The sequence below is a fragment of the Micropterus salmoides genome, unplaced genomic scaffold (assembly GCF_014851395.1).
Source record: "Micropterus salmoides isolate LMB-PRFRI ecotype aquatic unplaced genomic scaffold, ASM1485139v1 Ms_hic_scaffold_15, whole genome shotgun sequence".
In the NCBI taxonomy this organism is placed as follows: Eukaryota; Metazoa; Chordata; class Actinopteri; order Centrarchiformes; family Centrarchidae; genus Micropterus; species Micropterus salmoides.
This window is the reverse complement of record NW_024040596.1, coordinates 18,925,048-18,951,628: the sequence shown is the minus strand read 5'-3', so window position 1 is coordinate 18,951,628 and position 26,581 is coordinate 18,925,048. Positions and strand designations below refer to the sequence as shown.

General features: G+C 40.9%; 1 protein-coding gene across 1 annotated transcript in view; it reads left to right on the top strand.

The window, feature by feature from the left end:
* Positions 1-5,183: 5,183 nt before the first annotated feature.
* Positions 5,184-26,581, top strand: part of mgat4a (alpha-1,3-mannosyl-glycoprotein 4-beta-N-acetylglucosaminyltransferase A) — a 33,133-nt gene continuing 11,735 nt past the window's right edge. The window contains exons 1-3 of the mRNA XM_038720841.1: positions 5,184-5,924; positions 21,357-21,524; positions 22,403-22,543. Coding sequence (XP_038576769.1) covers positions 5,831-5,924; positions 21,357-21,524; positions 22,403-22,543 — 403 coding nt within the window. The 5' untranslated portion in view covers positions 5,184-5,830. The remainder of the gene's footprint in view (positions 5,925-21,356; positions 21,525-22,402; positions 22,544-26,581) is intronic.

The window sequence follows — 26,581 nt, the reverse complement described above, 5'->3', positions numbered from 1 at the left end:
ATAGTGCAATGAGTAAAGTGCAAAGGATGCAGGAGTAAATTATTAATACCATAATTATCATTATTATTATGTACATGTCTGAGGTGGATGAGCTATACAGGTGCACATACACATACATGCATACATGTATACATGTACACAGTGCGATGGAGCATAGTGCAAAAGATGCTTGAATAAATAAGCATTATGTGCAGGTGTTATGTTCTTGAGGTAGGTGGATTTGGTATACAGTATATACAATATGAACAGTATGAACAGCACTGAAATAGAAAATGAGAGAATGATAAATAAATAATAGGTGGTAGTCAGTAAACAGGTGGCTGATTAGAGACAGAGTGACTGGGTTATTGCACAGGAATTGTTCCTGACACCGTGAGTCACAAGTCAGCTGTTCATCAGAGTAATGGCTTGTGAGAAGAAACTGTTCCTGATTCTGTTGGTTTTGGCGTACAGTGCTTTGTAGTGCCAACCAGAGGGGAGAAGCTGGAACAGGTTGAGTCTGGGGTGAAATGGATCTGCAATGATGTTTCTTGTCCATTTCCTGACTCTGGAAATGTATAATAATCCTGATTGGAAGGCAGTTTGGCACAGATGATCTTTTCTGCAGTCCTGATTGTCCATTGTAGTCTGTTCCTGTCCTTTTTGGTGGCAGATCTAAACCAGACAGTGATGATGAGCAGAGGACAGACTGGATGATGGCTGTGTAGAAGTGGATCAGCAGCTCCTCAGGCAGGTTGAGCTTCCTGAGCTAGAGCAGGAAGTACATCTTCTGCTGGGCCTTCTTGATGATGATGTCAGTGTTGGACTCCCACTTTAGGTCCTGGGATATAGTGGATCCCTGAAACCTGAAGGATTCCACGGCAGACACAGGGCTGTTGAGTATGGTGATAGGGGGCAGAGTGGGGGGGCACCTCCTGAAGTCCACGATCTACACATCTCCACAGTTTTGAGCGTGTTAAGCTCCAGGTTGTTCTGACCACACCAGAGAGCCAGCTGATCAACCTCCCATCTGTAGGCCGACTCATCACCGTCCCGGATGAGGCCGATGACCGTTGTGTCGTCAGCGAACTTAAAGAGTTTGACAGATGGATCTCCTGAGGTGCAGTCATTGGTGTAGAGGGAGAAGAGCAGTGGGGAGGGCACACACCCCTGGGGGGCGCCAGTGCTAATAGTCCAGGTGCTGGATGTGATGTTTCCCAGCCTCACCTGCTGACTCCTGTCAGTCAGGAAGTCTGTGATCCACTGACAGGTGGAGGCTGGCATAGTGAGATGGGTGAGGGAGGATGGTGACACCATCTGGGCCAGGAGCCTTCCTGATCTTCTGCCTTTGGAAGAGCTGGCTCACGTCCTCTTCACAGATCATGAGTGTAGGTGAGGGGTCGTAGAGGGGGGATGTCAGCAATGCAGTGGGGGAAGGTGATTGAAGTTGGAGCTGGAGTGGGGGAGAGGTGTGACTGTGGGGTTCTCAAACCTGCAGTAGAAACCATTCAGCTTGTCTGCCAGTCGTTGAGTACCGGCAGTGTTGGGGGATGGTCTCCTGTAGTTTGTGAGTGTGCGCAGGCCTTTCCACACTGATGCAGGGTCGCTGGCTGTGAAGCTGTTTCCTAGCTTTTCAGCATAGCTCCTCTTTGCTGCTTTGATCTCTTTAGTCAGAGTGTTCCTGGCCTGGTTGTACAGGACTCTGTTACCACTTCTGAAGGCCTCCTCTTTGGTCTGACGAAGCTGCCTGATTTTCGCTGTGAACCAGGGTTTTTGGTTGTTGTATGTGCGGGAGGTTTTAGTCGGAACATGCATGTCCTCATAAAAACTGATGTAAGATGTCATAGTGTCAGTTTTGGGTTGTCCAGGTCAGTGGCTACTGCCTCAAAAACACTCCAGTCAGTGCAGTCAAAGCAGACCTGTAAATCCAGCATTGACTAGTTGGTCCATCTTTTCACACTCACACAGGTTCACAACAGGTTTAGCAGATTTCAATTTGTGCCTGTATGTCGGGATAAGATGAACCCGACAGGGATCAGAGTCCCAGGGCTGCACGGGGAACAGAGTGATAGACGTCCCTTAATGTTGTGTAGCAGTGGTCCAGTGCGTAAGTGTACTGGTCTGTACTTTGGAAGTTCAAGGCTGAGTTGATTGCTCTGTTGAAGTCTCCAAGAACAATAAGCAGGAAGTCTGGATGTTTTTTCTCCACATTAATTATCTGGTCGGCCAGGTGTAGTAACGCCTCACTAACACAGGCCTGAGGTGTAATGTAAACGGCGACCAGAACAAACAAGGAAAACTCCCGCAGTTTATAAAAAGGTTTAAAGTTTATGAACAATGTCTCTAATTTAAACATGTTAAACATGTTAACATCTATCTCTGTTCAACATACAGAGATAGATAATGCACATCTTGTAGGCATACCACCTTCGAAGTTCACTGTAACAACTTTACTATCTCATTCAGTGTCTCTTATGCACAGCGTCAGCTTAATAGGTAAGATAATTGACAATGTAAAGACATCAGTAGCCTATATAAAAAATATGAGCGAATGGAGTTAAACATCTACAGGCGGTGGTGGAAGAAGTACTCAGATCTTTCACTTAAGTGAAAGTAGCAATACCACAGTTCACAAATACTGTGTTACAAGTTAAAGTCCTGCATTCAAAATCTTACTTAAATAAAGGTACATATTTAGTGTTATCAAAATGTGCTTAAAGTAACAAAAGTAAAAGTACTCATCATGCAGAATGGCATATTTCAGAATAATATATATTATATCATTGGATGATAACTATGGATGCATTAATGTTAACATCACCAAGGTTGTAATGCCAAGTCTGTGGAACTCTATAATTGGAGGGATGAACCCCATTCCTCCACAAGATATTCCCTCATTTACATATATACAAAATTTACTTAATCGGGTAATGTGATTGAGATCAAGATCTCTTTTGCAAGAGAGAACTGAGTACAGCAGAGAAAAAATACCATAGCCAGACAAAAAACAAAAGGACATAGTATCAGACATTACTAAATGGATTTGAAGAAGAAAGTTCTATATAATTTGGTCTTGTGAAGATGGCTGTGAAGAGCATTGTCTTGCACGTTGGTCCAAAATCTTCCATGACTGTAAAGGCTGTACCATCATTTCATACTCACCAAACTATTCAGTGAGTTCTGGTGCATGGAGGTATCTGCATTTGATATGTGTTTCCTCTCTTTTATATATATATATTTTATAAGTGTCCAGGATACATTTCAGTGTAGGTGAAGTGACACCATGTCTAGACAAAGAGATGTTTATCAGTACAAACAGAACTGAGAAGCATAGCTGTCACAAGTGTGGTTCTAAGTATGAATTATTGTGTAATGTTCTGCTTGGAGTCTCAGTATACATCACGCTGAGATCTGTATGTATGTAACTTTTGGTATTGCAATAAAAGGTTCATAAGACCAAAGGATATTGTGTTGGCTTAATATCATCCAACCTAGACAGAGACTGATCTTTAGTTTACACGGCAACTCAAGTAAAGTACTCTAGGCTAATATTATACTTAAGTACAATTTACACCAGAGTAGAGAATCCATCTCTCAACAGGGGATGAGGTCTGCCACACCACTTATCCTCACCTATAATGCTGTCCTTTCATCCCTTCCCAGGAGACTGAACAAACACTCACATTTGACCTCAGATCAGACTTGGCCTCAGGTGACTCCAACAACCATAACAACGAACGAAGTGATATCCATCACCTTGCTGGGATTCCCCGCCAGTCAGTCAGAACTGAAGAAGCCTGTTGGATGAGAGGTAAAATATCTTTGAGTAACTTCAGCCAAGTCCAACTGGGGCGGCTGTGGCTCAGGAGGTAGAGCGGGTTGGCCGTTAATCGGAAGGTCGGCAGTTCAATCCCTGGCTCCCCCTGGTTGCGTGTCGAAGTGTCCTTGGGCAAGATACTGAACCCCGATTTGCTCCTGGCGGCTGTTCCGCCAGCGTATGAATGAGTGTGAATGCTAGTTTCCGTTTGAGCACTTAGGCTCAGTGTATGAATGTGTATGACTGGTGAATGCAGATGTAGTGTAAAAGCGCTTTGAGTGGTCGAAAAGACTAGAAAGGCGCTATACAAGTACGGAGCATTTACATTTACATTTAACTGCCCTTGATTTAAACCCACTATGGGTACTTAAGTACTTTTCTTAAGTAAATGTTCTTAGTTATATTCCACCACTGCATACAGCATGTGAGCTAATAGGAATTACACAAGAGTCCCAATTTAACAACCTGTCACTCAATACTTGTACACTGTCGGATATTGTAAGACAGGCAATAGAATTTGCTTTCTGATAACATTGAATGGTTAAGCTGGTGTGAAAAATGGTCATTAGCGCTCACGATGGTCCTTAATAATAATAATAACTACCGGTATACCTTTTATATGTGTAGCACCTTTCATATATGACATGCAACTCAAAGTGCTTTACAGTATTGCATTAAAACAAAACAAAATAGTCCTACATAAAAAAAACTTTACAGTATGCCATTATATAAAATATACCCAACTGGATGGCATTAAAAACAAAATGATTGATTGATTGATTGATATCTTTATTCTCTAAGGTACACCCCTATTTACTCCTACCCCTTTATACCCTAAAAGCCATATTTAACAATAATACAACTACAAAATAATAAATCTACAAAAATAATAAATCGATTATCAAAGAAAATACTACTAATAACAATAGATACATTTAACATATGGCATTAAAAACAAAACACAATAGATATATAAATACTTTATAGTATGGGATTAAAAACAAAACACTTTATTATTGATTGATATTAAGGTATTACCATAGGGTATTACCTATTGTTACTGGTATTCAGATAATGTTTCATTAAGCGTTTTGGGCTTTGCATGATGAAGTGTACTAATGAAGTTATAAATTCAATGTCTTGAAGACTCAATAAAATCCATAATCTATCCACTAATCCATTGTTTTAAAGCATGTCAGTACAGAAAACACTTCTTCACTAGAACTACTTTTTAAAGTCACCGCTCTCTTCCTCTACGTCTCGCTCCCTCTCGTGCACCTGGTGCCAAATATCGCGCGATTTCACAGCTCATTCCGTAATAGTGTGCGGTTAAGTCTGAATGAAGCGGTAAGGAACATTAAAGTTACCAGTAAATGACTGTCAAAATCCCATCACTTTAACAGATAGAAGAAGCCAGCAACGTTACGTGTTCCATATCTGAAAGCGGCTTTAGTGGCTACGTTGAAACGATAACGGGAGGTTGGAGGTTAGTAAGCAACAAGGTGCTTTTTAAAAAAAAATGTATCTGTTGCCAGCTGAAGGGGAATCAACGACATTTGAGGCGTTGCCTTTCGGCCACCGTCAGAGACCGACCAGCCAATCTCAGAGGACCAACCGTCACACACTCGAAATGCCTTCCACTTGTAACTTGTAGCTAACGTCTGGCTGTAACAAATTCAATGGATTGTATCGGCAGCTAGCTTCTTTCATCTTAACCCACTATGTAAGCGGTGTTGTGACGGACGGCATTTGACTCGTGACTGATCGCAGTAAGACGGTACAGGAGGACCTAGTTACATCAAAACAACGACAAGGAAAGACCCACCGAGACTGTGCGATCGAGCACTCTCAGCGCAGAAGCCCGTGTTCACAGTCCTTTCGGCGAGAGCGTTTTTAACCGTTTGACTCCCCCAAAAGCCTGCGCCTTCACCCGTCTCAACACCCTGAAGGCTGAGAGAGAGAGAGGAGGGAGGGAGGCAACGGCAGCTCCGGGGTCCCCGACACTCAGCCGAGGGGAGGCATCGCTGAAATGAGATGAGGCTCAGAAATGGAACTGTGGCCACTGCGATTATTTTCTTCACGTCTTTCCTCAGCCTGTCCTGGTACACAGCGTGGCAGAATGGCAAAGGTAGGTTGGACACCTCTCTCACCACGGCTGCCACACAAATATAAGGTGTGATTGGCCTTTAGAAGAAGCGACAGTTGAAAGGCCTGGTTAAAAAAAACAACTAACAACAACCCAGGAGGCATCAAGCTGACGTGGGTCCAGCCAGCACCCTGGCGTAGGACAGCAGGTGTTGCAGTTCACTTCGGACCCCATTCTGTTTCTATCTTGTAGATTGATATTAACAGGCAGCGTGTTTTAAACAAGGGATACCTTATTGTAATCATTAGTCCCTTCTAAACTCCTTTGTGTTGTTTTGAAGTGTTGCTGTTCCATTGATGTATGCGTTTTCACAGTTTGACAGCATGGCAGATCTGCAGTCAGCCCTGATCTCACCTCACAGTTCATTGCTCATCTCGACACTGTTTCCATCCAACAGTTAGGGATAATTCAGTATGACCCCGTCAGTTTAAAGCGCCAGCCAGTCTGCAGCACTCATAATCACGCTATTCATTGCCTTTTCACTTTCCTGCAGAAACATTGAGGTCTTTCATATGAACATCTGAAACATATATTTACAAATACATATATAAATTTAAATGTCCTCTCAAACGTTTGGCATCAGGCACAAGTGTGTCCGTGTTTCAGTCGTATGCAAGGGCAGGCTTAACGGGGTTAAACCAATCTATGCGGGGGAGGGTTGTGGGCCTTACTGGCTTATTATCAGCAGAGTGTAAATAATTACAGCTTTTAGAAAGATTCCAAGCCAAGGGTTCATGTTGGTGATTACTGTGGAGCTTATCAGCTTGATGAAGTGTTTTCCTTTCAGTAGAGTCCAATGAGTGCCACTACTAGAGCGTTCCAACACAGGTCCGTGGCTTGATGAAAGTGCATGTATGATTACCAAAGGTCAAGTGGTGTTGACTTCTTTTCTGTCTGCCACACCTGTTGATACAAACTGGTAGGTCTGTAGCCAAAACAGAGGATATTGAAAGCAGACCCTTGTGTTGAATTTCACATAATTGATACCATTGACTAGAAGTTTTCTACAAGTTGGAAACAAACAAAACTTTTTTATCTGTACTACATATTTGTCATTTTTATAGTAGTGTGAGTTTTATTTTAGTTGGTGTTGACAAATTGGAGAATGTGCTTCTTAATTTGACTGTGCTTGGTTTATTCGCAGCACTTCTTTCGTATGTGCTGCCTACGTGTTGTCAAATATGTTTTCTTCTCTTTTTGTGTTTTTATCTATTTCGCACCTGTGTTCTTAAGTTGCAGTGCATTGAGCAACATTGACAGCAATCCTGTTTGTTTAATCCAAGGTTCACTTCACTTTGGACTACAAAATGTGTTAAATGTTAATGTTCTGGCGATAAAAGGGTGCGAGCAGTAATGAAGATCTCTTTTTATGTCTTGCAGTGAAAGATAGAGTATTGATTTATACCATTAGCATTAGTTTATCTGAAGGCTTAACTGATGAGACAGAGTTGCAAGCTGCAAACAGCTGTTTCTATGCACCTCCCGCTGATTGTGACAGAAATTTTCATAAATTCAAAAATGATTTTGTGCTCTGCTAGAGCTGTGTTCTTATGCAAGTGCTCTGATTTAATAAATGTGTTCTCTGATTTTTAAACAGTAGCCTTATGTTGTTTTTATTTAGCCTTTCTGAGACTATTGCATGGTTAAATCAGTTTTATTTTATGAAAACAATTGTCTCCTCACAGTTTTTCGCAGCCCACTCACTTCAGTCCCTTCGTTCTGACACTGCCAATCATGACCAATCAGAAGCTCATCCTCTGTTTGAGTAGGGGAACATAACATGACAGACAAGCTGAGGGATAACAGAGCAGGAGGGTTTCCTTCTATCTCATACAAATCTCCCTGTCTTAATGGTCTAACATGTGATATTTCTCTCCCATAGTTAATTGATTCTCAAAAATACAGAACAAAGCACGTTCCGTATTAGTTCAATACATAACCCGTTGATTTGGTTTCCAATTACGGGAAACAGGCAAACCTGAATTGCACTGGTTCCTTGCCTTTCTGTGTTTGTGTCGTTTCTTGTCTGAAAATGAGATGATGTAACACAGCTTTTCTTTCTTCTTTTTTTAAATTAAACATATGAGCCTCTTCCTGCGACCCTGTACACAGGATAAGCGGTTGACGATGGATGGATGGATATGAGCCTCTTTGATGTCCCACATCATTTCTCCCTGCAGTTATAGATGGCTTCTCTTGATGCTGCCTAGCGTGGGTGTTTCAGCGTGTACTTTGCCTCAGGCATTGAGTCATTCTCACCATTTTCAAAACATGTTCTAGTTGTTGTACACAGAAAACGTTTGTATTCAGGCTCATGGCGGTGTTCAATTACTGTTGTCTATAAGATTGGCCGTTTTGTTTTGGGGGGGCTGTAGCGGTAGAGAGGTAATCTTAGGCAAAGTTTAAATTTTTTTGCCTAACCCTTTGCTTCCGGCAGCCTGTCCTGTTCCTGGTCACTTGACTGCTGTGAATGAGAGCTGTGCCAGTCAGCTGTCCAAACACTCCATGTTGAATGACTCTCCAGAATGTGTACTTCGCTGTCAGAGACTGCCCCATCCCCTAGTGAGAGTCCGCTCTGGTATCTCTGTGGTTAAATCTCAGACAGAACATCCTCGAAATGAGACTGTTGCCATTTAAGATTAGCTGAGCTCTTATATTTGTGTTTACCATATTAATAAAAGGAGACTGTAAATGTACTCTTTTTCACAATTAAAACTGATGAGTGGGTAGCCGGGAAAGTCAGATTAGAGAGTTACTTTCTCAATATCACCTTTCAGAGTGATAGGACAAACAAACTTTATTATACACAACCTACGAGAGTTCCTCCTGACAATAAAGTTTACTGGTGATACATCAAACATTCGTTAACCACCTTGTTTGTTGTCAACATGACCAGCTATGCTACCATCACTGCATTATACCACCACTTGTTGCTTTAAAAAAAGATTTTTCATGTTTAAACGTATTGTCTTTCACCTTCAGGCATAAGAGATATCTACTTAGCTTTTCTAAATTAGGGAAGTCTCATTAACTCTTTGACAAGGGAGACTTGAGAACAGATTGTGTTTATACAATGTGACATCAAGATGAGTCAAGTGACACAAAGCAGTCATCACACGCACAGTCAGAAATATTATTAAAGTACTACTGTTAATAAGCTTTGAATTCCCACAAAGGAGTGAGTGTGTCTAACTTCAGCTTAATTATAGCAGTGAGTGGTGTCTTCCCCGGTTCAGAGTTGATATGAAGAACTTTTAAAGCAAACCTGAACTGTGATCTAGTGTCATGGTTATTCACAAACTTAAATAAGGATTTTAAATGTTTAGGCAACATTTATTGTGGAATGAAAACACAGATGTAGAATGCCCTCCAGATGTTCGTGATGACCATCTAGCCTTTTCATGTAACTCACAGTGGCGAGTGTGATAATTGTCTTCAGTAATGAATCAAATAGCACTCTATCATGAATGGCATCCAGTAGTTTGAGGGTAGCGTGAGGATAAATCCATAATGGAGTGCAAATTGTGTTGTGAGTTGTATAATATCTTTCCTAGTTTTAAAGGAGAAACCTCTGGTAAAATAATCTAATTTTAACTATTAGTTAAGTTTCACAAATGATGTGTTGCAGATGTTTTCACATGTGATATACGTGTTTGTATTTTGGTATTGCTACAGTTGTGAGCACCATTCTTTCTCTGTGATTTTCAGCCCTTATGGTTTCAGCAGATTTGCTTAAATTTACTACTCGCCAAGAACAGAGAACTCTTCCTTTTGCAGATGTGACTTCCTCCTTGCCTTCTTTGCACCCATGTGGTCCCCCTTCCTCTGTGTGTTAATGGCATGGTTTCCTTCCATCATCACATCATTCCAAACACAATGGGCCAAAAATAGCACAAGGGATTGCAGTGAAGGGGCTAAATGGGCAGATAAGGAGGGTGGTAAGCCACATATATGGTTTATTAGGTGGAATGCGAGAGAGTATGGCTTGCACATGGTGTTTTCGTGTGTGTGTGTGTGTGTGTGTGTGTGTATACCTTTAGTTTGTGTGCACAGTGAGGTAGGGCAGTCTGCCAGACAAATCCTAAGTGGCCTAGAAGGAAGCAGAGAGTAGAAAGGCCACATCTTAAAAGAGAGAGGATGAGAAGAGCCTGAGGTGGGCTGTATGATGGAGAGAAAGAATGAGAGTGCTGACATGGCAGTGAGACAGTAGGATTAGTTATATTTTCTGTTTTGCGCACACACACACACACACACACACACACATCCCTTTATCCCAGACAGCCCATACTCTGTCTAAACAGGAATCTTCAGCCATTACTGAAGTCATTGTTGTTCCCCTCCTCGTGCTTCCGCTCACTTCCTGTATCCCACATTGCTATTCATTCATTCATGCATGTTCTTTCTCTGCTTCTGGACAGAATTCCCCGATTGCACACAATCTCTCCTGTATGACACGGGGTGATCGTTGTGCATTAACTGTTCTCTGTTGATATATCTGTAGCATACTCTATACAAGAACCTGTCTGTACACATTAGCTTGTCCGTGAGTGTGTGGTAATGTATACCTACAATCATCGTGACAGGTGTGCTCAAGGTGGTGACCTTGTAATTTACTAGGAAGAAGGAATTTACAAGTTAAGGGCCAGATTTACTTTAGAAGAATTCATAACTTGTACTGGCATAACTCGGCTTTACACAGTCTATGCAAACCCTCGGTGATATGGGTAGATGACGAAATTTTCATCACGCAAATCCTCGTGGCCACTCAGATGTGGAAGGTGTAATTTGGGATATGGAAGCACATTATAACTTCTCAGAGCCCAAGGTGACATTTTCAGATTGCTCATTTTTTTCCCAGCCAACGGTGCAAAACTCTTTATAATCACTTTTCTATTATATTAACAAGGAAAAGCATCAAATCCTTGCATTTGAGAAGGAGGAAAGGGTAAATGTTTGATATTGTTGTTTTAAAAAGCACAGAATTTATTTGATATTTTGTATTTTTAGTAGCTTATTCCTTATTTCACCATCTTAATTCTACTTCATTCCCCTCCCTATTTTAGTGTTTACTGACTGCTTGAATCTGCTCCCTCTCCCTTCAGTTCTTTTCCCTGCACACACCAACACCTCTGTTGTGCCCACACCGGCTTGCCCCGCCTTTTACTCTCTCTCTCTCCCTGTATGTGTCTGCTCTGCTGACTTTCTTTATCAGTGGTACATTTTATAAAGATGCCGAAAAGACACGGACTCGTCTTCTGGACTTTTCCAACCTTGATTCTGTTTTCAGCAGCACTGCATGTGGAGGAGGTAGTGTTGTAGTCAAGACCGGCCATACCGGGACCAAGTCAAGACCAAGACCAGAGTTTATTGAGACCGAGACAAGACTACGACTTTTATGGGCTGAGACCCAGTCAAGACCAAGACCAGAAAAATCCACATTCCCATTAAAACACCCATATACAAACACTAAGAGCTGAAATAAACGTCAGAATCTTTATTCAGCACTCCTTTTCCATGCTGACCGTCGCGGGGAGGGGTGACAGTCGTTAATGATAAACAACACATTTTTATTTAGGGTTATTGGTTGCATTTGAAGCAATACATTTTACAGCCAATCAAAGTTAGGATGTTAACAAATAAATCAGACAATGCAAAATCAATTTATTGATATTCCCAAAGTTATGGTCTTGACTGGTCTTGAAATAAAATCCTGAGTCCTCAATGTCTGAGACTGAAACAAGACAAAGTGGAAAAAGTGGTCTCAAGATCGGTCTCGAGACCAAGACCATTCTCGAGTACTACAACACTAGAAAGAGGCTTGTTAATAACGTAGCCTGTCGGAACCAATCCAACGTGGTAGCTAGCGAATGACATCTGCTCCGGTGTTTTCACTGTTGCTTTACCTGGTCTGTCCTTGTAAAAGATCCACTCTGTCGGTGTCATGTAACGTAACTGATAACAGCTCTATCTGTTTCTCTGCAAAATGCTAAAATGGGCCTCCAAATACACCTGGGCAACCCGCCCAAGTAAAGTCTATATGTGGGAAACACTAGATGATTATCAAAATAGTGGCTGATTATTTTCTGTCAGTCAACCAACCGATAAATCAACAAATTGTTTGAGCTCTAAAATAAGATTTTGTAGTGGATTCTGGATCCCACTGGATATCATTAAGCAATTGATTGGTGATATCTCTGAAAGTGGAGTTTCCAGGAAAGATTGATAGCCTTGGCTGATAGTAGCCTGACAGGAGCCAACTGGAGCCAGAGGAGTGAAAGTAAGCAGAGCAGGGCCATGCTCTCTGCACAGTGCTGTCAGGCAGCATGTTCTGCCACAAAGAGACACAGCAGGCTGCAGGAGCTTCTCATGACTAACAGAAGAGGAAGAAGAATGGGTGGGGGTCAGTAGAAACAATGAGCCCATGGTGAAAAAACAAAATTAGGAATCTGGGTTGGCAAGTTGCCATGGGGGAGAATATTAGTCTGGTTTCTTCCAATACAACGTTTTGACCCCAAGTCAAGACGTGAAAGGATTGTGGTGTATTGCAAAAAAATAACAGAGTGGGGAAAAAGGTGCATTTTCTCTTTTTGCGAACTACATGGAGCCGTTCAGGGAATATCACTCGCCTACTCATGGATCGACTTGTACTTCTCTTCAGGGAAATACCACCAAAAATCAATACTACTACTCTGTGCGTGTGCAGTATTATTTATGCGTGTTGGGGTTTATGTTTTGTGAAGAGAAGTTTTGCCTGTTTTATACCTAGTGAGGCTGTTTAACCCAAAAAGTTGAACTTTTAGTTACTAGTATCATATAAAAGTAACACATTGATCTGATCTTTCCTGTCCAATGACTTTTCACATGACTGTGGTCAAAAAGAAATATCTTTTGAGTTGTACTTATGTTTGTTTAACTCCACAAGTCATGTTAGATTAATCATGGAGCATCTGTTATCTGTTCCCTAAATGGGAGCATGAGAGCACATTATCATTCCTGTTTTATCATATTAAACTCTAGTTCATGTTTTGCACCATCTGCCCTACCTAAGAGATAACAGCCTGGTTAAAGGCTATGTGTTCCACATAGCAGCTGCAGTGTAGAACCATGTGACTAGCAGGTGCACCACTAGAGGGTCTACATACATGTATAATGCATGTGGACAAGTTTTGCATGCGTTTTCCTTCTGGCCAGGTGAAATCAGTTGCTGCAATTCCATAAGAAAAGACTCAGAGGCTTGGCATCTTTTTAGACAAGTTTAACAAGTTTTCAAACAAGTTTCAAGGCTTGCCACTTTGTTAAGGTAAATGCTGATTTTACAGAATAATGTAAATAAAAGCAAAAGTGCTTTTTCAAGGGGGTAAGCCAGAGGTCGGACAGTGAAGCCGACCAAAGCCTGCATGGAGGGATCCATGTAGGCCCAATAATGACGTCAAAACCCCATGGACACCCCGTCGCACATGAGAGATATAACCGTATTGCTTAGATTTTAAACTGTCAGCAATCTAAAAAAAATATTCGGCCATTATTGACGCTGCGTTGGTGTTTGACAGGTGAGCCTTGTAGGTGGGCTGAAACGGTGATAATCCGAGTCAGACAAACACACTGAGCCATGAGACTTTTTGTTGGCGCAGCTATGCAGCTACCAGAATTATGGTGTTTCTGCCGTTGTTCTACATCATTAAACCACGGTTATGCCACGCTATCATGCGCAGTAGACGCTGGTGCCAACAGGAAGTAGCCCTGATAACGTAGCTTAGCAAAAAGACTGGAAATGGCTAGACTGGCTCTCTCCAGAGGTAACAAACTCCTCCAACTAGCAGTTACCTATGTGCCCTTGGCAATCCATAATGAAAATATTTTCATGGGGACAGTTGCTTCTGTAGAAAGTAACAGTGAAAACCGTTGACAGCTAGGTCTGTGGATTATGCTTTGTTGTTTTTTGTAAAGGTACAGGTGCTGGTCGTATAATTAGAATATCATCATAAAGTTGATTTATTTCAGTAATTCCATTCAAAAAGTGAAACTTTGATATTATATTCATTCATTACACACAGACTGATATATTTCAAATGTTTATTTCATTTAATTGTGATGATTAAAACTGAGAACTAATGAAAATCCCAAATTCAGTATCTCCGAAAATTAGAATATTACTTAAGACAAATACAAAAAAAGGATTTTTAAAAATGTTGGCCAACTGAAAAGTATGATCATGTACAGCACTCAATACTTAGTTGGGGCTCTGCCTGAATTACTGCAGCAATGCGGCGTGGCATGGAGTCGATCAGTCTGTGGCACTGCTCAGGTGTTAGGAGAGCCCAGGTTGCTCTGATAGTGGCCTTCAGCTCTTCTGCATTGTTGGGTCTGGCGTATCGCATCTTCCTCTTCACAATGCCCCATAGATTTTCTATAGAGTTAAGGTCAGGCGAGTTTGCTGGCCAATTAAGAACAGGGATACCATTGTCCTTAAACCAGGTACTGGTAGCTTTGACACTGTGTTCATGGCCAAGTCCTGTTGGAAAATGAAATCTGCATCTCCATAAAGTTGGTCAGCAGCAGAAAGCATGAAGTGCTCTAAAACTTCCTGGTAGACGGCTGCGTTGACCTTGGACCTCAGAAAACACAGTGGACCAACACCAGCAGATGACATGGCACCCCAAACCATCAATGACTGTGGAAACTTTACACTGGACTTCAAGAAATGTGGATTCTGTGCCTCTCCTCTCTTCCTCCAGACTCTGGGACCTTGATTTCCAAAGGAAATGCAAAATTTTCTTTCATCAGAGAACATAACTTTGGACCACTCAGCAGCAGTCCAGTCCTTTTTGTCTTTAGCCCAGGTGAGACGCTTCTGACGCTGTGGCTTGACACAAGGAATGCGACAGCTGAAACCCATGTCTTGCATACGTCTGTGCGTGGTGGTTCTTGAAGCACTGACTCCAGCTGCAGTCCACTCTTTGTGAATCTCCCCCACATTTTTGAATGGGTTTTGTTTCACAATCCTCTCCAGGGTGCGGTTCTCCCTATTGCTTGTACACTTTTTCCTACCACATCTTTTCCTGTGAACAGCCAGCCTCTTTAGCAATGACCTTTTGTGTCTTGCCCTCCTTGTGCAAGGTGTCAGTGGTCGTCTTTTGGACAGCTGTCAAATCAGCAGTCTTCCCCATGACTGTGTAGCCTACAGAACTAGACTGAGACCATTTAAAGGCCTTTGCAGGTGCTTTGAGTTATTTAGCTGATTAGAGTGTGGCACCAGGTGTCTTCAATATTGAACCTTTTCAGAATATTCAAATTTTCTGAGATACTGATTTTGGGGTTTTCATTAGTTGTCAGTTATAATCATCAAAATTAAAAGAAATGAACACTTGAAATATATCAGTCTGTGTGGAATGATACATTATACAAGTTTCACTTTTTGAATGGAATTACTGAAATAAATCAACTTTTTGATGATATTCTAATTATATGACCAGCACCTGTACATTGTTGTAGAATTCTTCTAATGCAGTTTTTCAGAGAGTGACACAAGCAAAAATTCAAATCATTCCTGTTGTGTTGGGGTGGTAATTTGGGTTAACTGACAGTTTTAACACAATTTCCTCCGAGCAGCTGGCATTGAATCATCTGTACTTAAAAGTGAAATTTATCTAAGCTTGAATTTCAAGGAGAATTAATCACCACTTTTTCTCAAATGAGGTAGGGTCTATTTAACAGTTTTGTTGTAATAACACTTATACTTATACTTTAAAAAGTATAAGTGAGGTATAATTTTTTTTCCATTTAAATGTTTTAAATACAACAGACCAGGGGTCAGTACATTAATTGACAGACTTTTTCAGTACTGCTTGTTGGCCAGCATCTGACTGCATCTATGGATTTCCTGCTTATTAGTTTAAATGTGATTGATCGGGCAGTTATGTATTTTAAAGTGAAAATGTGCTGGAAAAAAAGGAACTTTACTTCATCAAGGACATCTACATATTATGTACTGCATCTCTCTCACTCTCATGCAAACATAAACTGCACAAGTCCCTCATCAGCACTCGTGAACCGACAGTCAGCAGCATGCATCAGCAAGGGAGAGTGAGGTCAAGGACAAGATCACTCTGAGGGCTTTTGATGAGTTAAAGGATTGACTGGTAAAACTCTGGCGAATTTAGGGTTGGATTTCTCAGTACTAAGATCATCCCTGTCCTCTCTTAAGCTGTGAAGTTTGGTAGTTTGAAGATCTGTGTCTGTCTGTCAACTCTCTCCCTCTCTGACATCCAGTCTTCACGTGCTTTGGTGCTATTACTGAGGTTAATGTGAGTAAGCACAGTGTCACAACAATCATGTTGTGAATGTGCCTTTAAACATTGTTTACAAAGGAGAGTTTTGCGTTTTAAAATAATGGATGGTATGAAATGCATTTTGAATGTAACTCCTCTGATTTTGGATCCCATAAATTTCTGATACAACCTATAGTCAGTTTTACATTTGTTCACACATGTGCCTGTGAAGGAGATAGGATTTCCAGGGAATCATCTGGTTAGAGTTGGCTCAAGGTACGGATATGTGCCCTGACTAAAGAACTCTGAAACAGACCTTCCCAGTGATGAATTTATTTAAGGCTGTGCGCTTTAACATTTATGCACAGCAATGAAGGTAATATAGGAGAGTGGCAAAAAGGGGAGAGGAAAAAACACCCCTCTTAATATCAACCGCAACAGACAAAACTGAAACTTAATGTGACGTTGTCGGCTTGATGACATCACTTGTAGGGATGAAACGGTATGAAAATTTCATATCATGATTGAAACGGTATGAAAATTTCATATCATGATTATAGTGACCAAAATGATCACAGTTATCAGTATTATCACAGTATTGTAAAGATGTGCCGAAAAAGATTAAAATGTACTGATAACACACACTGAAACCATTTCAACAAGTTTTATATCGAAAACTACAAATACAATTGCAATTTTGTGTGCATAAAAAATAAAATAACAGCGAATACATTTTGTAAATATATGAAAATCATCAGTGTGCATTATCAATATTTTATATTATATAGGTAATACAATGACCCAGTGACAGTGATAGTAACTGCAATGAGCCCAGCAACTGAAATACAGAAGAGTCTGTAGTGTTTCTAGATATGCTGGTTGGTTGACTAAACTGCATAACGAGTTATCATGTGGATTGGACGAATAGACTCTGCAGACACATGATGCACACAGCAACAGAACAACGTGTAGCGTTTTTACAAGAGCAGCGACACTGAGAGCTTCAGTTTACACGCTGTTAGCAAGTCAGAGAGACAAACCAAAGCTAAAAGTTAAGTTCACTATAAGGTTATTTTCTTCAATCAAGTTTCCCTCAGCGCTGTCATAAAAACTTAAATACAACTTGAAACTGTCATTGCATGCAAGCTCGCCGTCTCATCTGTGTTCAACTTTATGGCCTGAGCCAGGTAACTTTTTTAGTTACTGAACTCAGCACAAAATTTGGTTGCACAAATTTGCAGCAGTATAAGTTTTGCTATCAAGTTAGTGTGTGTGTGTGTGTGTGTGTGTGTGTGAGAGTGAGAGAGAGGCCTTGAGTCTGTTCATTTTTAAAGGGTAGTTGTTGACCACATGTCCAACTTCCCATTCCTCCCGCGTCAAAAAAACTGAGCAAGTTAATCAACAGTGACACGTCAAGGCAAAATATCACAGGAGAGGAGCGACCATGAGTATTTGGATATCAGGAGAGACAGAAGGAGGGAAAAGACAAGTGTATGTGGGAATGGAAGCACAGAAAGTGTAGGACAAAAACATGTGAATGTAAAAAAAAAAAAACAAACAGAAGGAAGGAGAGAGGCTGTTAAGCTCGGAGGCAGAGCATAGCCACTTAGCCCTTCCCCCGCTGCTTATAGTCCGAGAGAGAGAACAATAATGAGATTGTAGACATGTACTCCTGACCTCAGGTAGATCTAATTGTTTAATGCATTTTATGTAGCCATCCAGTCATTCAGTGGCTGTACATCAACAGAGTATGTTCACCATTTACCCTATTATTTGCATTTTGCTCACCATATTTTGGCACTGACTCAGGTAATGGGAGGAGGCAATTCTTCAAAAGAGAATGTGTTATTACATTTTCGCCATCTAATACATCTGTGCATAGGAAACATAGCTAAATAGAAACCCTGTCTACTTCTTGTTTCTGTTCCTGTGGAGCTCATTGTGTCTTTGTTTCTTTGCACAGTGGGATTACAGGTGTGGTTTCACCCCAGCAGGCCTGGAGTCCCACAATCAAAGGACAGATGTGGAGATGAAAGTCTGTTTTAGTTTGAAGTTCCCCCTTTTCATGAGGTTTGGGCGAAATGACAGCATCTGTCGGTGTGTCTTAGAGATCAACGTTCAGAAGGAACAACATGGTTCTGTGAGGAAGAGCAGCGAGTGCATAGTGGATGGACAAATAGCTGTCAGAGAGAGAGTGAGTTTAGGGAGAGGGGAAGATAAAGGGAGTCTGGGTGTTGTTGGAGGAAAGGGTTCTCTGAAAGGGCACATTATCTCCCAACGCCCCCCCCACCACCACCACCACACACACACACACACACACACACACACACACACACACACACACACACACACACACACACACACACACACACACACCTGAGGTGTTAATTGTACTCTCCATGTAACCTCATGAATTTTAGAACAAAATCAAGTCCGTACATGAGGGCATGTCAATGAATGCCACACATGTGCATTCTTCTCATTATAATGAATGAGCTGGTTACATAATGTATGACAAAGTAAAAGCAAAAAGTGACGTAAGACTGACTCACTGTGCATGTCAGGCCTACACAAGTCTCACCCCACAAACAGACCATTGCTGACCATCAGAGCCCTTTCCATAGAATTTCTCAGGCTCTCCTCTCAAACGCCTACACCAACCACTAAACTTCTGTTTCCTGATAAGAGCTCATCACGACAGAGGTTTCCTATTGTCGACTATCATTACGTAGCACTGCCATAGATCAGAGACTTGAAAAGCAGCTTTGAGACAAATGCTCTAAATTCCTATACACTCTAGATATGCTGGTTAGGTCACTGAATAGCTCCCTCCCTCCTCTCCGTAGTCTTGAAGTGCAGAATTAGCAGTGGTGGAAAGAGTACTGAAAATATGTACTCAAATAGAAGTACTGTTACAGTACTAAAATACTTCTCAACTTCAAGTAAAACTACTGGTGTTAAAAAGTATTTAAAGTACAAAATGTTCTTCTCAAAAAGTACTCGGAGCATTAGTTACTTTTTAACTGCTGATTTTTAATGCATTATCACTAGCAGGCATTCAGTCGAAAGGGGAGATCCTTATAAAAATAATATCTACTTCACATCACAGCACATTTCTTTGATATAAAAAGTTATGAATGGATATAACTAAGGCAATTTGCTTTCTAAACAAATACACATAAAGCAGGAATTTGGGCTGGTAAATGTATACTAAAATGCGTAGAACACATTAGTATAAACTTCTCCCAGTGCACAGCAAACAAACATTCACAATGGGACTAATGGTGTGTCAAAACTGTTAGAAAAGCATAACTTGTACAGTTCACATTCTAAACCTTTTGTTCAGTTTCAGCAGGAGCTGATTTTCCAAGTTAACAGTCTATCTGGCTTCGTGTGAAGAGTTGACCAGCGCAGCTAAAAAGCTGTTCACGTGCAGCAGAGGCAGGCAGAGCTGTGTTCAGCTTGAATGAGAGCTTCTTAATGGCTGGAATGGAGTGAAGCAGCTCCGTGCTGGGTATGGCACAAGATAACCGTCAAGCTCAACTGGATTTTGTGACTTTGGGGTTGGTCTGGAGAAGAAATTGTTGTCATCAGATGACTCTCTTTGCAGCTGCTTGGTTGTTTCAAGATGTTGTTTCACGTATGTCAAGTCTGTAATTACAAGCAGACAACACAATTTTGGTGCTTTAGCATCAGCTAAATCACAAAAAAGGATACTGTAAAAAAATTTGGGGACCTCATCAATAAGTAAAAGCCTTTAGTCATGACTGAAGAGTTATAAAGTATATACACTTATATACATGTGTGCACATAGCAGCACACACAAATGGGATTATGTAAATCACCAAATTTCACCTTGAACTCCTCACACACTGTCCCGATGGCATCTTCCCCCTTCTTATCATGGATACGTATTATTCTTTCAATGGCATTTGTCCTCAACCACTTCACTAGCCAAATGGGATCGCCCTGTTTTGTTCCAAATGCCCTGGCATTTTGCAGAGGTTGCACGGGAAAGCCTCTTTTAGGTGTCATTCATGCCCTCTGCCAGGGCCGCATCTGTTGATGGTAGTTGATATTCTTGACCAGAGTCCTCATCAAGGATTGAACTTGCATCAACATATCCAACATGGTCACTCAGGTCAAGAGCATCTGGATCTGCTTCATCAGCATCCTTCTCTGCCCCAAACACATGGAAAGCTTTGATGAAGTCAGATCCACTATCAGTTGTGGTTCTTACAACCTTGCCTCTAATCTTGTACTGACAACGACTTATTGGCTACTAAAATGCATATGACAGACTTGGATTTTATTTAAATTGTAGGCCTACTCAGTAGCGAATTAATATTTTTAAAGTAGCATAGTAGATTACATAGTGTAATGCATACTTAAGAGTAAAATTACAGACTTAAAAAAATACTTATAAAAGTACAAGTGCCTAAAAAATGACTGAAGTACAGTAACGAGAGTACTTATAATTCTTTACTTCCACCTCTGCGAATAAGGGATATTTAGGCCAATTTTTGGTGTGTATCTTACTCATTGTGAAATAGGTCATGTGTGAACATGTCTTATTCTCAAGAACTACTATATTTACTATCTGGTACACGTGAAGCATGAATTATTATCATCAGTATTTTGTAGCAGAACCAAATCTGAATATTTTCTTTTATTAAAATATCTCCTTTAGTGCTCTACGCAGCCTTGGTAGAAGTGAGCGATCTCTGAGGGATTTCTAGTAATGACTTTGCTGCAGTTCTGCTAAATGGTGTTGCTGCTACATGCATTTGTATGTGATTCAAAGTCTTCACCACCTTTAAATAGTTTTAACTTGAGACATTCTGGTTTAGCCAATGAAAGTGGGCACTCCAGTGAAATAAAAGCTGCAAGTGGTTGCTTAGATGAGGCAGTGAAATATAAACATCATATCAGATGCATTAAGTTACATTTCCTAAATCCAAACCACCATATTGTTATGTTGTTATGTTATGATGTTTTTACTTCATGGCTGAACACTGTTGTGTCCCAGAGCTAAAATGGTCCTTTAATAAAACCCTTGTCACCCCCCCTAGTAACTGGACCTTTACATGGTACATGTTGTCACCTGCTAATGCATCTTCCTTGCTTCTTTTTCCCCCCCTTATAGAGAAGCTGATAGCATACCAGCGGGAGTTCCATGCCTTGAAAGAGCGCCTTCGTGTGGCAGAGCACAGGACGCTGCAGCGCTCGTCTGAGCTCAACAACATTCTCGAGCAGTTCAGAAAAGCTATTGCCGAGACCAACAGCAGCAAAGATGCCCTCACAAACTTCTCAGGTAGCTAACACAAGACTCACAGACTCCAACTGAGCTTCTGTAGTGTTAAGTAAACATTAAAGCCTGCTTTTAGATTTCTAGACATTGCAACACAACGTTATGAAGATTTAGATGAAGGGATGAAAATGCTCAGGGGAAGTACCTTTCCGAGAGCAGGCAAAATTTCTAATGAAATGAAACAGGTTTTTCCGTGGTCATTTAACGTCTTTGTCAGTCAACCCTCAAAACCACAGGGTTTGGATTTTAGAATCCAGTTGGCTGAAACATCAATCACAAGATCGTAGCACAGCACATAATTCAAATAAACAGATTAAAAGTCTAGTCTGCAATTTTGTCTTTGAGCCTATGTTGCACACTGTCTGCCAATTTCAAAATGAAAAGTCCATCTCATTTTTACTTTCATTATCATAATGGCAGTGTCGTGAACATTATATGCCTATTTAGTTTTATTTGAATTTCAGTTATGGCTGTAATTGTGCTTTTTCTTGCATTTGTGTGTATATATATATATATAATTTGTTGTATCATGTAAAAGCTCAATTTAGTTATTTGTTATAGTGATATGATTTTGTCTTATCATTGGCTGCAGCGGACTAGTACAAAACCTCAAGAGCCCTGCTTAAGGGAAATACAGTATGAACTTTTATAGTATGGTATAGGTTAAAAACAAACACAAGGTCCTGCAGCCAGTGAGTATACATGAGTATGAGTTTCTACTGTAAGTGAATGAGTGTATAGTTAAATATTTTATTAAATGATTCTGTAGTTATAGTGTCACTGTGCTTTAAAAGTCAGCATTATTTTACTCCTGTCATCATTTGATGAAACTGCAATGAGGACTTGTACGAATGTACGTGTTTCTCTGTGCCTGCTTTCAGATGAGACACAGAAACTACTGAAGGAGCTCACAAATAGGAAACCTCTCCAGGTGCCAAATATCTACCACCATCTGCCTCACCTTCTCAACAATGAGGGCAGCCTGCAACCTGCCGTGCAAGTTGGTCTCGGCCGCACAGGAGGTGAGAAGCATACGATGCAAATTCAGCGCAACAGTAACTTCCCTGATTAACGAGGCTTTTCCTCCAGAATATGCATGCTTGTACTACACAAACACAGTAAAACCTCCAGAGACTCTCATTACACCAGACAGACAATCAAGTCCCAGCAAGTTTTCAGTTGGTGCCTTGTTCACAACAAGTACCCCCTCTGGGCTGAGCTTTGCAATTGTAGTGTATGTACATTACAATTCCCTATTTACATTACAAGTATGTATCCTACCTCTTTGATTGATCAAACAGGGATTTCCCTTTTGTTTTCAAATCTCTATTCTACTTGCTTTTCTGTTGTCCTTTTATCTCCCTTTTATTAAAACTGAGAGATTTGCTGTAAGAAAAAGTGCTATACAAAAGAAAATTTACATTAAGAACATAAACTGAAGACTTTAGACTACAAACACATTTTTACGAAGCTCACAACCTCTTTTGCTCTTTTCTATTAGCTCCTATTTTCATCGACCCCATTTTTATTTTTGAATGTTCCTTCATTTCACCCCCCCACCCCCCCAAGCAGCAGCAATGCAGCATGTGACCTCTGCCATATCAGGTTCTCTCTAAGACTACTAAGATTACTTACCTGGCATTGCAAGTGTGATAGTGAAGTGGAGTGAATTTGGGACGCAAGTTTAGGGCCTGAATAGCTCATATGGTGTTCCCACATTCCAAATGACAATGGCTGGGGAGAAAAACAGAGCCCCTAGACAAATTTGAAGAAAGGAAGGAGGGACATGTCAGGGAACAAGTAGGAGTTTCTGGTGTCCCCCCCCCCCCCGTGGCCTGTTTGATCAATGAGTACCCACAGGAAACAAAAAAATTGCAACCCTATCTATCATTGCCTTCTCTGAGTCATTGTCAGTCTGTCTGGTTTTATGACTATGTTAGTAGGTATCTGTTACCTGTATTAAGACTGTTTTAGCTTTCTCTTAGAAATCTTAGAGAGACTGCCTAGCCACTATTAATGCTGAATTGGTTGCTGCCTACTGCCTTGTTCTCACCAGCTTCCCACTCTAAAACACTATCAGCTGTTTTGGAGTGGAACGCACAACAAAGCTGGGAGCAATGCTACTGGGAAGTGATCTCTGCAGTGGTTGGTCACAAAGACACATGACTGCCTCAGAGAAGGTTTGCCCCTCCATCGCCCCTTTTTTCTATCCTATCGGCCCTCGTTTTTCTTGGTCTACCTCTGTGTCTTTCATTTTTTACTTCGCCCCTTGTTTCTCTGCTGGTCTAAGCATATCTGACATTGGGATATTAATAGCTGTGCAAATTGGGACATCATCCCACTTTAAATTGTACGAGGATTGTGGGAAGAAACTGTTCAAACTTCTGAGACAGAAATGGTTGGAGTGGGGCCTCACTGAAGCTTCTTTCAGGCAGAAAGCAACAAAAGAGCATTATTGTAAATACAGCCGGGCTTGTTCCAAACTCACATGCCAACTTTTGCCCTTTTATACACTGTCAGTACTTTTTTTTTAATTGCCAAGCACTGACCAGCTATTAAACAAGTCACAAGCTACAGTTAAAGATCCTCTCTCCCCCAATTTCTCCCCAACTTCGAATTCCTTTTACTGCAGTCTTTGTGGCTGCTGACTCTTCTGTTGGCCTGAGGAGAGTGTTGTCAGTCATGTGTCTGCTTCATGGATGTATAAAGAGAACTGGATACTGGCATTCATTCCTATGGGAGCTTCTTAGTGGCATATTAAGCTATAAAAGTTCGACTTGCAGAAAAGAAATTACCCCGCTGAGCGGCTAACTTCCAGTTTTGCCCGTCTTGAATTTGAATGGGGATAAAATTATTTAATCTTGCAGCTCTTCAAGACTTTCCAAATGTTATTAGACTGAATGAATCAAATCAGCTGTCAGTTGACAGAAGCAATGTAAGCCTATGGGGAAAAGTCTTTTGGGGGCAGTGTGTATCACGTGTCTGATCCGGAAGTTGTAATTCCATGATTTCCAACAATGTCAGATTGTCTTCAAAACACAGCAACTTGGTCTGCTCGAATAAGATGGCAGCTGCTTCTTTTCTCCTTATTGCAAAGGGCCTCACTGCAAAGGCCTAACACATATGAAGGTTCACGCAGTCTCCCCCAGATCCCCCTGCTTCTCCGTGCAGGTGGCCCGACTAACCAGTAGCAGTCGCCATTGCAGGAACAAGCGTATGTTCCCTCACCAGTTTCCCGCTCGCTGCTGCTGATGCACAGCTAATTGCTTTCGTTATAATGCAACACTGGTTTTTGCTTCTATCAACTGTCAGTAACATCAACCTCATAATTGCATATTTTGTTGCTTCTTTCTTTGCTGTTGAACCTGTAATATTTCTGAATTTAGTCTGAATGGCTGTGATCTTATCAACAAGATCTAATCTGAAACAAATTACCTTTATGCATTCATACACTACACTCACTCACAGACTGGCGTGCTGCACTGCTGTAATGCCACACTTCCAGCTGCAAGCAGAAACGCATGTCAAAGCAGCTGAGCATCGCCTGGTGTTTTACCAGCAAATGTCTGCATGTAAGATCATGATCAGAAATGATGCTCGCACGTTCGTGACATTGATATACAATGATCAGGTTAGTTGTTTTCCCATGCCTGAAATGTGGGCGTTTTGGGATGATTGTCAGACAGTGCCATCACATACATGTGTGGCCTCGGCCTATATTCACCCTACACCTCGTGTGTTTTTTTAATAGAACATTGTGAATTTCTTAATTTAATTTGTGAAACAGTACTGTGTAGTATTAAGCTGCACACAGACAGAACCACAAGCACACAAGCTTAAGGGATTTTCATGTTTTGTTCTACAACATAAAATACGTAAGTAAATACCCCACTCTTGAATTTTGAAGCTTTTACGTGTCAGAGGTGGTTGGTAACAAGTGACTAAATAATACCACCGACGTTGTTGATGACATTGGAAGCTTAGTGGTGGTGACGTTGGAAGTGATGCGACTGTGGTGTAATTTACTTAATTTACTTTAATAGCTTAACGTTGGAAAATCATAAAAGTGTTCATTTGTGAAGATTCTCTCACTGAATAAAATGTGTAAATATAAACTTTTCTTTGCCAAAGAGCAATTTTATGTATCCAAAACCTAATGGAAAAATCCCATTGGCTTTTTGTTGAGGAAACCTGGGTGATGAAAACTTCTGAGTTGGCCTACAAAAATACGTCCATACAACTAGGAGTATAACACACACACACACACACACACACACACACACACACACACACACACACACAGAGAATCACCCCAAATTTGTGATATTCATAAATTTTTTAAACTTTTTAAAATAAATGAAATATCAAAAGCAAACGTGTCACTGTGTAGATACAAACAAACAAACAAACAAACAAACAAACAAGGACATAAAATATGCATAAACACCCAGGTTCAAACAAAAACTAAACAAAATCCACCCTCCTGTTGAGAACAGAGCAGATGGATGGCCATATATATGCCACTGTGACCACATTTATTTATGTTTTCTTTCATTATATTTATATTTTATTATTTATACTTAATCTGTATCTTCTTTATTTAGTTCATGATTTTCTAAATTCCAAAAGTAATATGATAAATAACATATGTTCACTCAAAAAGAGAGAGAGAGATACTATATGCAAACAATCAACTGACATTTTGCTGGACATTACAAACATAGCCGAGCACCACACTCTGTTCATGTGTATTGCATACCACATCACTTCTTTTCACTGGTGTGACAGAGAAGCGGACAGAAATGTAGACTGTTTTGCTTTTCCTGAAGGAGATGAAAGAATGGCAGAGCGAAGCGGGCAGGCTGACTTGAGGAAGGGCAGTCTTGGAGTCAGTCCTGCTCACGCTGCACTTGGATGCATTATCACTCATTCACTGTCTGCAACCCTCCCTTATTCTGTCACTTGCTGTCTCTTTTCCTTTCTCCCACATTCTCCTTTCATCTTCGACCTACTTTCTTGGTGGTTGTGGGTGTCGCTATACGACACAGAGGCTCAGTGTG